The following is a 13,635-nucleotide window of genomic DNA, read 5'->3' as shown; positions in this document are numbered from 1 at the left end:
CCATTAAATTGTGTTTTAACATGGTAAATGTGACAGAGCAGACCTACTATAATTATAGGTTTAAAACTGTTCTAAAGAAGTACATATATTTCTAGGGTTCCTAACTAACAAGTAATTCAAATTAAGGAGGGAGAGAAATGGCTATCAGTGATGTCCATGGCTTAACAGGTAACACCTGCTGCCTTCTGGAATGGTTGTACTTAAAAGATTCTTGGGGATGCCATGACACGTACTTATATTTAGTAAACCAGTTTAGAGCTGCAAAAATAAAGCATCCTGGGGGGGTCTGGATGGCTCAGTCAGTTAACCATCTGCCGTCAGCTCAGGTGAGGACCCCAGAGTCCTGGAATTGAGCCCCACACTGGGCTCCCTGCTCAGCAGGAAGCCTGCTTCTCCCTCACGCTCTGCCTGCTGCTCCCCTCTGCTTATGCTCACTGGCTCTCTCTCTCTCTGTCAAATAAATATGTAAAATCTTTAAAGGAAAAAAAAAAATCCCTCAAAGACATTTTTCAAGCATTGGCTTTCACCACTCTTGTACATTTCACACATTACCTCAGAGAGATTGAGCATTTGGCACTGAGGAATAATTTAGAGGAACAATTGCTAGAGGAGAAGTAGATGGCAGAGTTGTGATCAGAAAGAACTGAAACAGCTCCAGAGGCAATTAGGTTATAACACAGATGCCAGGGTACTGGAGGTGGAATCTGCCCTTTCCGTCTTGACCTTTTGGGTTAAAGATGCACTCTTCCAAAAATAAACTAACATTAATAAATAAATATTAATAAACTCATTTCTATTTAGGATAATTCTGACAATTTTATAATAATATGCTGTCTAAATTATAAACCTTCAAACAATTAGCTTAAAGACTAGGAGATCAGATTAACTGAAAATATTCAAGGGAAAAAAATAAAATCATCTAAAACCAAAAAAGAGAGAGATGCAAATTGTCTTGGACTAACATTTCAACAGTAAGTTCATTTACAAACATCATTTTTCAAAATTATACTATCTAGTTGGCTTTCACGTACTACTGATCTCATGAACATGGCTCCATAAAAATTATGGTTTAGAGGCAAATTAATAAACTAATTCTACTTCCTATGATTGTTTTAACTTACTTGTTCAGTTCATTTGTCAATGACGTTCGATGCATTACTTCTTCTAGGTAGAGGTGCTTGTATCTGCCCAATTCTGTTTTAGTAAGATCTTCTTGAGAACTTTTCATTTTGAATAATTCAAATTCCAGCTCTTTAATTCTGAGTTCCATTTGACTTCTTAGTGAAGCATTAGTATTTTCTCTTAACTGTGCTAAGCTTTCTTGAGATGCTACTTGTGTCTAAAGCAAATTAAAAGCATAGTTTTAAAATTGTTACAACCTGGGTAATTACAGTATATTTCTTTCTTTTAGTTTTGTGTCAATGATTCAGAGAGCAATTTTTAAAGTGACAAAAAAAAGCTGAAATGTAAAATATTTATCATTAATGTGAAACTGAATTAAATGTGAATGATGTTAATTCTTAACGTTAGAACTCGTGCAACCTGATAATTCAAAGAATAATAAAATCATTTAATTTTTAAAAAAAGTGAACAATACAACTTAAGAATAATCAAAGTACATGGGGTGCCTGGCTGACTCAGTCATCTGAGTGCCTGACTCTTGGTTTCTGCTCAGATAGTGATCTCAGGGTCCTGGGATAAAGCCCTGTGTCGTACTTAGCATGAAGTATGCCTGGAATTTTCTCTCTACCTGTCCATCCCCCACTCATGCTTTCCAAAGAAATAAATAAGATATTTAATATTAAAAAAGGAATAATCCAAGTATGGTGCCATTTTTTTTTTTTATGTAGGCATGCCGAGAATGGAGACCAAACAATCAACTGATGGCGCCACCCACGTACCCCATGGTAAAAATTTTTAAAGTACAATTTTTTCTTTTCTTCTCAATAGCCTTGTTTTATACTAACTGGTCTTAGAAAAATAAAATGACTTTCCACTGTGAATCATTCTGAAAGATCAATTTAGTGTGAATAATGATGAAAACTGAAATTTTTAAAGGGAAGGAACAAATGCTTCCAGAAATTTACCAATTTGCTATAAAGGAAGTAGAGGAAAACTCTACACTGCATATAACCAAAATGTAATTTGCAGTGAAATGAATTAAAGCATTTTATAAATGAATAAATTAACCTGTAAAAACAGATTGACTTCTTTTAATTTTTCTGCTATGTTCAATCTTGTTCTTTCTTCAAGCTCCCGTTTATATTGTTCTATTTTACTGTATTCTACCATGTTGACTTCTACACGACTTCTGAGGTTTACTACTTGTTGTTCCAACTTCTTTTTATTCTTCTCTAGTTTTTCACATTTTGTCTGTATTTCTTTCATAGATGATAATTCCTGAGTAAGAACCTGGTTTTTTGAAGACAGAGTTTCCAGTTTTGCTGTAAGATCATCAACCTGCATGAATAAAATAATACAGTTTGGAAGTAGAGTGAAAAGAGTCTAATGCAAAACTAAGACCCCAAATTTTTTTTAAAGATGTTAAATCTCTGCACCAAACATGGGGCTTGAACTCACAACCCCAAAATCAAGAGTCACATACGTTACTGACTACTCCAGTCAGGTGCTCAGATTTTAAAATAAATTCATTTTCAACAAAATGTTATCTATATTGTAGTACAGTCTTGGAATGTGGAACCTCAAATAACTCAGAAAATCAAGAACAAAATTCAAACCACCAGGAGTTTCTAAAATCGATCTCTGCTGTCATCCTCTTTGCCACACATTTGTATTTGATTTTTATACTTTTATTTTTCTATGATTGTTTCAGATTTTTCCTCCATAAAATAACCGTAAGTCACCTCCTAGTAGAAAGTCTCTAAACCTTTCCCTCATCTTAACACTCTATAATTTTTTAAAAGATTTTACTTATTTATTTGAGAGGGAGAGCAAGAGAGCGAGAGTGCAAGAGCAGGGAGAGGGAGAAGCAGACTCCCCACTGATCAGGAAGCCCAGCATGGGGTTCAATGCCAGCCTCCCAGGATCACGACCCAAGCCAAAGGAACTTAACTGAGCCACCCAAGTGCCCTCGTACTCCATAATTTTTTTTTTTAAAGATTTTATTTATTTATTTGACAGACTGAGATCACAAGTAGGCAGAGAGGCAGGCAGAGAGAGAGGAGGAAGCAGGCTCCCCGCTGAGCAGAGAGCCCGATGTGGGGCTCGATCCCAGGACCCTGGGATCATGACCTGAGCCGAAGGCAGAGGCTTTAACCCACTGAGCCACCCAGGCGCCCTGTACTCCATAATTTTTAAAGAAGTCTTAGGAATACCATATAGACTGATGGAGGTCTGAGCCAATAAATGCTTACCAAAATAAGACTTTGAAAATAAGACTCTAATTAATGAATCTATAAATATTGATTCTATTGCCATCAGCCTTTTTCTGAATTACAAATGTTTTATGCTAATTTGAATTGCATTGAGGAGAAATGATCCACAAGGTTAAGAAATCACATCTCTCAGAAAAAAAATTTCATAGGGAAAAAAATTTAGTGAGATGATCCATATATTTTTGGACCAAAAAAAAAAAAAATTCCTTAACTCAACAGTGTTACAATCCTTTGTTACTTCCCACAAAATAAGAGAATATACTAAGCAATGAAAACAACCAAAAAACTTGCTGGAGTTTCAGTGATACTGAGTTGGGAAGAACTCCTTTCCTTTAATATGACTGGAAAGACAAGTGGATGTGGTGGTTTTATAAATCGACACTTCTCCCATGACAATCCCTCCCCTTCATATGTGCTGGCCTTAGTAACTGGTTCCTAGTGAACAGAATATGGCAGAGCTGCTGAGTGATTTTTAAGGCGAGGTTAGAAAATGTGATATAGCTTCCATCTGACTTTCTTCTTCTAGGAAACATCACTCTTAGATTCCAGCTATTGTGGGAAAGCCCAGGCTACCTAGTGAGTCTTCATGCAAATATGCCAGCTGAGACTGCCCTAGCTAACATCCTAGCCGAAAGCCAGCCTCAACAGCCAAACATGTGCATGAACAAGGTTTTAGATTATTCTAGTTCCCAGCTTCCAGTCATCCCAGGTGATGCCAAATGAAGAAGAAATGAGTTGGCCTTACTCAGCCCTGTCCAAAGATTTGTGAACAAGATAAATGCTGTTTTGAGCCACTAGGTTTTGAGATGGTTTATTATACAGCAGTAAATAACTGGCACAGATACTGATATTAAAATGGGGTGCTGCCATTAAAAATAACCCAAAAAACTAAAACTAAACCTTCTTTGAACCAGGAGGTGGGTGGAACCTGAAAGAAGAGTGAGAAGTAGAGTAAGAATGAAAACCAAAAGGGCTTCCAAGAGACTGTTAGTGGAAACCTGATGGCCCTTGAAGAGGCTTACAGCAAAGGCTTCCAGACAAGTGAAGAAAATGACACTAGAGGGAAAAGGAACTCGTGCCACAAACCACTTGAAAGTAAAACTGATAGAGATAAGCTAAAGAAAGACTATTCAATATGAAGGAACCAGGACTTACTGGGTTCATCTATCTGTTCCTCATTTACAGCCTCTCCACATGCTATATTGTTGAATAACACTAAAATAAAGAAATGGCTTCTGGGTTAAAAGCAAATCCAGGAAGACATGGCCTATGGATGAAGCCATAACTATAAACCCTTTATTAAGACTTCAGAAGGATTTAAGGTGTGCCTCAAATTTCTTTAAGGCTCTAAAGAGTATGAGAATTTTAAAGGCATTGTCAAATGAGAGCTTCACGGGAAACCTGAGGTGAAAAGCTTATCTCAAAAAGACTCGGGAGAACGGCTTTTCTAATGGCATGAAATCCAATCATATTCATGGAAAACTCAAAAAACTAAGAGAATTATAGTAGCAAAAACAGTGTTTGCAAGCTTGGACTAAAAGATACCAAGATAGTACAAACTAAAAATAGGCCTTTGAGTCTTAGAAGTCCCACCAGGAGGAAGCAGGCTGAAAAAGCAGCTATAAACACAGGTTATTCCTTATGAAAAGGACAGAACCAAGAGCTCAAAGAGTAAAGCAAACAGCCATGGAGAAGCATTCCCATGGTTAGGACTAAATCCTCACTGAAGAACTGACAGCATGCTTCAGGGTGTGTTTCAAAACTGCTATGGACTAGTGTGCCTCCCATCTTCTTTCAATGGGAGAGTCTTAGGAGGTTACCAGAGTGTTCCATTTTTGAGTGGTAGAGAACTGTCTTCCTTCATTCCCAAGTGTTCAGATGGAGAGGACTTGCACTCAAGGGACTATACTTCAGGTACCTTATCCCTGCTGTACCTGATTAAGATGGTTAAGATCTTGGACTCAAGTCCAAACCCAATGCCAGGAGAACTGAGATTTGTGGGAAGTATGGGGGGGAGGTGAGTGTATTTTTCATGTGGGAGGAATACAAAAAATTGAGGCCGGTGGATAAATCATGTTGCTTTTTAAACGTGTCCATAGGTTTTTAAATATTCATTCCATTAAAAAAAAAAAAGACCATGGGCCTACCTTCGTGACTTACTCCAAACAGAATATGGTGAATGTGATGCTCTGCGTATTCCCAGGCCAGGTTACAAAAGACAATAGAGCTTCTGCCTTGCTCTGCAGCTCAGGCAGCTTTCTTGGAATTGAGCCCCCCATCTTGTAAGAAAGTTCAGGCCACAAGGAGTCTAGTGTGCTAGTGTCAGTGTTTCGCTGCCTGCCCCAGCTATAGTCCTAGGCAATAGCCACATCAACACCACCAGATGTGAGTGAACAAATCTTCAAACAGTTCCAGCCCCAAGCCCTTCAGCTGCCCCACCTGAAGCTAGGGGAAGAGAACAAGCTGTCCTGGCCACACTTTTCCTAACAGTAGATTTGTGAACAAAATAAATGTTATTTATTTAAGCCACTAAGCTTTGGGGAGTTTGTTAAGAAAAAACAGACAGAAAAATGGATGACAAAAAGAGTTAATAAGATACATAATTTTTTTTTTTAAGATTTTATTTATTTATTTGACAGACAGAGATCACAAGTAGACAGAGAGGCAGGCAGAGATAGAGAGAGGGAAGCAGGCTCCCTGCTGAGCAGAGAGCCCGATGCGGGACTCGATCCCAGGACCCTGAGATCATGACCTGAGCTGAAGGCAGCGGCTTAACCCACTGAGCCACCCAGGCGCCCCAGATACATAATTTATATAGTAGAAATTGGTCTCCATTAAACTGGGAAGTAATAAATGTTTTTTTTTTCATTTTTAAAAATTTATTCATTTGGGAGAGATACAGAGAGAGCACAAGCAAGGGGAGAGGCAGAGGAGAGGGAGAAGCAGACTCCCTGCTGAGCTGGGAGCCTGACATGGGACTTGATCCCAGGACCTGGAGATCATGACCTGAGCCAAAGGCAGACACTTAACCATCTGAGCCACCCAGGTGCCCCTAAGATTAATTTAATAATGACAAACAGTGCTAATGAGAAGAAGCCCATAACTAGAACCAAGATCTAAGAAGTTTTTCTTTCCGTTTCCCCCCATTTAGGATGTCACTACCTGTGTATTTTTTTATATATGACCTTTATTATGTTGAAGTATGTTCCTTCTAAACCTACTTTGTTGAGGGATTTTATCATGAATGGATGTTGTACTTTTTTATCATGAATGGATGTTGCACTTTGTTGTCAAATGCTGTTTTTTTTTTTTAAGATTTTATTTATTTATTTGACAGAGATCACAAGTAGGCAGAGAGGCAGGCAGAGAGAGAGGGGGAAGCAGGCTCCCCACCGAGCAGAGAGCCCGATGCAGGGCTAGATCCCAGGACGCCGGAATCATGACCTAAGCCGAAGGCAGAGGATTTAACCCACTGAGCCACCCAGGTGCCCTTCAAATGCTTTTCCTACATCTTTTGAAATGATCAGATTCTTCTCCTTTTATTAATTTGGTGTATCACAATGATTGATTTGCAGATATTAAAACACCCCCATAACCTAGGAATAAATCCCATTTGATTGTGGTGATGATTTTTTTAATGTATTGTTGGATTCAGTTTGCGAGTATTTTGTTGAGGATTTTTGCATCCATGTTCACCAAAAATACTGGCTTAGAGTTCTTTTTGTGGCGTCTTTGTCTCGTTTTGGTATCAGGGTAATACTGGCCTCCTAGAATGAATTTGGAGTTCTCCCTTCCTTTTCTGTTTTTTGGAATAGTTTGAGAACAGGTACTAACTCTTCCTTTAAATGCTCAGTAGAATTTGCCTCTGGTCTTGGACTTGTGTTTGTTCATAGTTTTTTGATTAATGATTCAATTTCTTTGCTGCTTATCAGTCTGCTCAAATTTTCTATTCTTGTTTCAGTTTTGGTAATTTATATGTTTCTATGAATTTATCCATTTCTTCTACATTGTCCAAATTGTTGGCATATAGTTGTTCATAATATTCTTTTATAATTGTCTGCATTTCTGTGGTGTTGATTGTTACTTCTCCTCTCTCATCTGTGATTTTATTTGGGTTCTTTTTCTCTTCTTTCTGATAACTCTGGCTAAAAGCCTTACCAGTTTTATTAATTTTTTCAAAGAACCAGCTCCTGGTTAGATTGATCTCTCCTATTTTTGTCTTTTTAAAGTTTCTATAGTGTTTATTTCTGCTCTGATTTTTAAAAAGATTTATTTGAGAGAGAGAGAAAGTGGGGAGAGGGTCAAATGGAGAGGGAGTGAGAGAATCCTCAAGTAGACTCCCCGCTGAGCACAGAGCCAGAAGCAGGGCTCAATCCCAGGACTCTGAGATCATGACCTGAGCTGAAATCAAGAGTCTGCTGCTTAACCAAATGAGCTACCCAGGTACCCCTACTTCTGCTCTAATTTTATTATCTCCTTCCTTCTGCTGAATTTAGGCTTCACTTATTGTTCTTTTTCTAGCTTCTTTAGGTGAAGGTTATGTTGTTGTAGATTTTTCTTGTTTCTTGAGGTAGGCCTGTAAAGCTATATACTTCCCTCTTAGAACCATATTTACTCTATCTCAAAAGTTTGGGCAATTGTGTTTTCATTTTCATTTGCTTCCATGTATTTTTAAATTTATTCTTTTATTTCCTCATTGGTCCATTCATTGTTTAGTAGAATGTTACTTAACCAACATGTATTTGTGGTCTTTCAGATTGTTTCTTGTGGCTGACTTCTAATTTAATAGTACTGTGATTAGAAAAGGTGCATGGTATGACTTCAATCTTCTTGTATTTATTAAGACTGGTTTTGTGGGTATTATGGAAGGTACATATTGCATGGAGCACTGGGTGTGGTGCATACACAATGAATTTTGGAACACTGAAAAAAATTAAATTAAATTAAAAAAAAAAAAAAGACTTTTTTGTGGCCTAATACGTGATCTATTCCACAGAATGTTCCAGAATGTAAATTCTGTTGTTTAAGGATGGAATATTTTGAATATATCTCTTTAGTCCATCTAGTCCAGTGCATCATATAATGCCAGTTTCCTCGTTGGCTTCCTGATCTCTCCATTGATGTAAGTGGTGTGTTAAAGTACCCAACTATTGATTATTTCTACTCCTTCCTAAAATATCCAAATTGTACATTGTCTTCATGGATACTTTTGCAATTAGAAATAAAAGCAATGAATTTGGGGCGCCTGGGTGGCTCAGCGGGTTAAGCCGCTGCCTTCGGCTCGGGTCATGATCTCAGGGTCCTGGGATCGAGCCCCGCATCAGGCTCTCTGCTCAGCAGAGAACCTGCTTCCTCCTCTCTCTCTGCCTGCCTCTCTGCCTGCTTGTGATCTCTGTCAAATAAATAAATAAAATCTTTAAAAAAAAAAAAAGCAATGAATTTCATTTAAAACATATATAATAAAAATAAAGCAACCTAGTATTATTGTATTATTATCAATTAGTTCTTTTATGTTAATCATTAATTATTTTATGTACTTGACTGATCCCATGTTGGGTGCATAAATATTTACAATTGATAGCTCTTCTTCCTGTCAGATTGTCCTCTTTATTATGATATAGTGCTCTTGTCTCTTACTACACTCTTTCTTTTAGACTCTATTTTGTCCAGAATAAGTATTACTATTTTGGCTTTCTTTTGATATCCATTTGCATGATACATCTTTTTTCCATCCCCTGACTTTCAGTCTGCAGGTGTCCTTATGACAAAAATAAAATTCTTGCAAATGGCTTATAGATGGGTCTTGTTTTTTCTTCTTCTTCTTTTTAAAATTATTTTTATTTTTTAAATTTTATTTATTTATTTATTATTCTTTTTCAAGTAATTTTTTAATTTTTTATAAACATATAATATATTTTTATCCCCAGGGGTACAGGTCTGTGAATTGCCAGGTTTACACATTTCACGGCACTCACCATAGCACATACCTTCCCCAATGTCCATAATGCCACCACCCTCTCCCGACCCCCCTCCCCGCCCCAGCAACCCTCAAAGTTTCTTTCGTGAGATTAAGAGTCTCTTATGGTTTGTCTCCCTCCTGATCCCATCTTCTTTCATTTATTCTTTTCCTACCCCCCTAACCTCCCACGTTGCATCTCCACTTCCTCATATCAGGGAGATTGTATGATAGTTGTCTTTCTCCAATTGACTTATTTCGCTAAGGATAATATCCTCTAGTTCCATCCACCTCATCACAAATGGCAAGATTTCATTTCTTTTGATGGCTGCATAGCATTCCATTGTATATATATATATATATACACCACATCTTCTTCATCCATTCATCTGTTGATGGGCATCTAGGTTCTTTTCATCGTTTGGCTATTGTGGACATTGCTGCTATAAACATTTGGGTGCACGTGCCCCTTCAGATCACTACGTTTGTGTCTCTAGGGTAAATACCCAGTAGTGCAATTGCTGGGTCATAGGGCAGCTCTATTTTCAGCTTTTTGAGGAACCTCCATGCTGTTTTCCCGAGTGGTTGCACCAGCTTGCAATCCAACAGTGTAGGAGGGCTCCCCTTTCTCTGCATCCTTGCCAGCATCTGTCATTTCCTGACTTGTTAATTTTAGCCATTCTGACTGGTGTGAGGTGGTATCTCATTGTGGTTTTGATTTGTTTTTCCCTGACGTATAGTGATGTGGAGCACTTTTTCATGTGACTGTTGGCCATCTGGGTGTCTTCTTTGCAGAAATGTCTGTTCATGTTCTCTGTCCATTTCTTGATTGGATTATTTTTTGTTTGGGTGTTGACTTTGCTGAGCCCTTTATAGATTTTGGATACTAGCCCTTCATCTGATATGTCGTTTGCAAATATCTTCTCCCATTCTGTCAGTTGTCTTTTGGTTTTGTTGACTCTTTCCTTTGCTGTGCAAAAGCTTTTGATCTTGATGAAATCCCAATAGTTCATTTTTGCCCTTGCAAACCCTTGCCTTTGGTGATGTTCCTAGGAAGAAGTTGCTGCGGCTGAGGTCGAAGAGGTTGCTGCCTGTCTTCTCCTCAAGAATTTAGATGGATTCCTTTCCCACACTGAGGTCTTTCATCCATTTTCTGTCTATTTTCGTGTGTGGTGTAAGGAAATGGTCCAATTTCATTTTTCTGTATGTGGCTGTCCAATTTTCCCAACACCATGTTGAAGAGGCTGTCTTTTTTCCATTGGACATTCCTTCCTGCTTTGTCGAAGACTAGTTGATCATAGAGTTGAGGGTCTATTTCCGGGCTCTCTATTAGGTTCCATTGATCTATGTGTCTGTTTTTGTGCCAGTACCATACTGTCTTGATGATGACAGCTTTGTAATACAGCTTGAAGTCTGAAATTGTGATGCCACCAACTTTGGCTTTCTTTTTCAATATCCCTATGGCTATTCGAGGTCTTTTCTGGTTCCATATAAATTCTAGGATTATTTGTTCCATTTCTTTGGAAAAATGGATGGGATTTTGACAGGGATTGCATTAAATGTGTAGATTGCTTGAGGTAGCATAGACATTTTCACAATATTTGTTCTTCCATTCCATGAGCATGGAACATTTTTCCATTTCTTTGTGTCTTCCTCAATTTCTTTCATGAGTACTTTATAGTTTTCTGGGTATAGATTCTTTGCCTCTTTGGTCAGGTTTATTCCTAGGTATCTTATAGTTTTGGGTGCAATTGTAAATGGGATTGACTCCTTAATTTCTCTTTCTTCTGTCTTGTTGTTGGTGTAAAGAAATGCAACTGATTTCTGTGCACTGATTTTATATCCTGACACTTTACTGAATACCTGTACAAGCTCTAGCAGTTTTGGAGTGGAGTCTTTTGGGTTTTCCACTTATAGTATCATATCATCTGCAAAGAGTGATAGTTTGACTTTTTCTTTGCTGATTTCGATGCCCTTAATTTCTTTTTGTTGTCTGATTGCTGAGGCTATGACTTCTAATGCCATGTTGAATAGCAGTGGTGATAATGGACATCCCTGCTGTGTTCCTGACCTTAGTGGAAAAGCTCTCAGTTTTTTCCATTCGGAATGATATTTGTGGTGGGTTTTTCATAGATGGCTTTGATGATATTGAGGTATGTGCCCTCTATCCCTACACTTTGAAGAGTTTTAATCAGGAAGCGATGCTGTACTTTGTCAATGCTTTTTCAGCATCTATTGAGAGTATCATATGGTTCTTGTTCTTTCTTTTATTAATGTGTTGTATCACATTGATTGATTTGTGGATGTTGAACCAACCTTGCAGTCATGGAATAAATCCCACTTGGTCGTGGTGAATAATCCTTTCAATGTACTGTTGGATCCTACTGGCTAGTAGTTTGGTGAGAATTTTCGTATCTGTGTTCATCAAGGATATTGGTCTGTAATTCTCTTTTTTGATGGGATCCTTGTCTGGTTTTGGGATCAAGGTGATGCTGGCCTCATAAAATGAGTTTGGAAGTTTTCCTTCCATTTCTATTTTTTTGGAACAGTTTCAGGAGAATAGGAATTAATTCTTCTTTAAATGTTTGATAGAATTCCCCTGGGAAGCCATCTGGCCCTGGGCTTTTGTTTGTTTGCAGATTTTTGATGACTGTTTCAATCTCCTTACTGGTTATGGGTCTGTTCAGGTTTTCTGTTTCTTCTTGGTTCAGTTGTGATAGTTTATATGTCTCTAGGAATGCATCCATTTCTTCCAGATTGTCAAATTTGTTGGCGTAGGTTGCTCATAGTATGTTCTTATAATTCTTTGTATTTCTTTGGTGTTGGTGCAATCTCTCCTCTTTTATTCATGATTTTATTATTTGGGTCCTTTCTCTTTTCTTTTTGATTTAAGTCTGGCCAGGGGTTTATCAATCTTATTAATTCTTTCAAAGAACCAGCTCCTAGTTTCATTGATTTGTTCTATTGTTTTTTCAGTTTCTATTTCATTGATTTCTGCTCTAATCTTTATTATTTCTCTTCTCCTGCTGGGTTTAGGCTTTCTTTGTTGTTCTTTCTCCAGCTCCTTTAGGTGTACGGTTAGGTTGTGTATTTGAGATCTTTCTTGTTTCTTGAGAAAGGCTTCTATTGCTATATATTTTCCTCTTAGGACTGCCTTTGCTGTGTCCCACAGATTTTGAACCATTGTGTTGTCATTATCATTTGTTTCCATGAATTTTTCCAACTCTTCTTCAATTTCCTGGTTGACCCATTCATTCTTTAGAAGGATGCTGTTTAGTCTCCATGTATTTGGGTTCTTTCCAAATTTCCTCTTGTGATTGAGTTCTAGCTTCAGGGCATTGTGGTCTGAAAATATGCAGGGGATGATCCCAATCTTTTGATACTGGTTGAGACCTGATTTCTTCTTCTTTTTTTTTTTTTTTAAATCCACTCTGACATCCTGTCTTTTGATTGGACCACTTACCCCATTTATATCCAAAGTAATTATTGATAGATATGTATTTGTCATTTTACTACTTGCTTTGTGGTTGTTTCTGGAGATTTTCTCTGATCATTTTTTGTGTCTTCAATGTTTCACTGGTTTTCTTTAGTGATATAGTTGTATTTCTTTCTCCTCTTTGAGTGTTTATCAGTGGCTTTGTGGTTTTTTGTTTTTTTTTTTTGTTGTTGTTGTTGTTGTTGTTTTTTTTTTTAGAGAGGGCACAAGTGGAGTGGGGAGAGGGAGAAAGAGAATCTTAACCAGACTCCATGGCTGGAATAGCGTGCAGTGCAGGGCTCAATCTCACGACCCTGAGATTATGACCTGAGCTGAAATGAAGTCAGATGCTTAACCAACTAAGCCACCTAGGCACCACTATTAGTGGGTTTTGATACATAATTTGTATATAACCTCTTCTGCATATAGCAGTCTATATTAAGCTCCTGGTCGTTTAAGTTTGAGCACATTGTTTTCTCCTCTTCTCCCCATGCTTTAGGTAAGGTATTTTATATCATTTTTTTCTGAGTTCCTTAACATGTTTTTTATATAAATGTTCATTTTTGCTACTTTTGTGTTTCCTGCCTTTATACTATCACTTTTGGTCTCTTCTTTCCACTCAAAGAGTCCTCTTTAATATTTCTTGTGGGGCTAGTTTAGTAGCCACAAACTCCTTTAGTTTTTATCTAGGAAACACTCTCTTTACTATTCTGAGGAATAGGCTTACTGGATAGAGTATTCTTGGCTACAGATTTTTCCCATTCACCATGTTGAATAGATAATGCCACTCCCTTCTGGCTTGTAAAGTT

The 13,635-nt window shown here is 37.7% G+C and overlaps 1 protein-coding gene across 7 annotated transcripts in view; it reads right to left on the bottom strand.

The window, feature by feature from the left end:
• The window catches only part of ANKRD26 (ankyrin repeat domain containing 26), a 140,555-nt gene that overhangs the window by 13,708 nt on the left and 113,212 nt on the right, over nucleotides 1–13,635 (bottom strand). For 6 of the 7 annotated variants that reach the window (XM_047743306.1, XM_047743307.1, XM_047743300.1 and 3 more), the window contains 2 exons: nucleotides 2,191–2,460; nucleotides 1,122–1,339 (listed from right to left, as the gene is read on the bottom strand). In XM_047743306.1, the coding sequence (XP_047599262.1) occupies nucleotides 1,122–1,339; nucleotides 2,191–2,460 (488 nt within the window). The remainder of the gene's footprint in view (nucleotides 1–1,121; nucleotides 1,340–2,190; nucleotides 2,461–13,635) is intronic. The other variant, XM_047743302.1, reaches the window with a different exon arrangement.

Source organism: Lutra lutra, chromosome 8 (genome assembly GCF_902655055.1).
Source record: "Lutra lutra chromosome 8, mLutLut1.2, whole genome shotgun sequence".
NCBI classification, from domain to species: Eukaryota; Metazoa; Chordata; class Mammalia; order Carnivora; family Mustelidae; genus Lutra; species Lutra lutra.
Note: the sequence above shows the minus strand (reverse complement) of the source record. Positions and strands in the feature narration are given on the sequence as shown.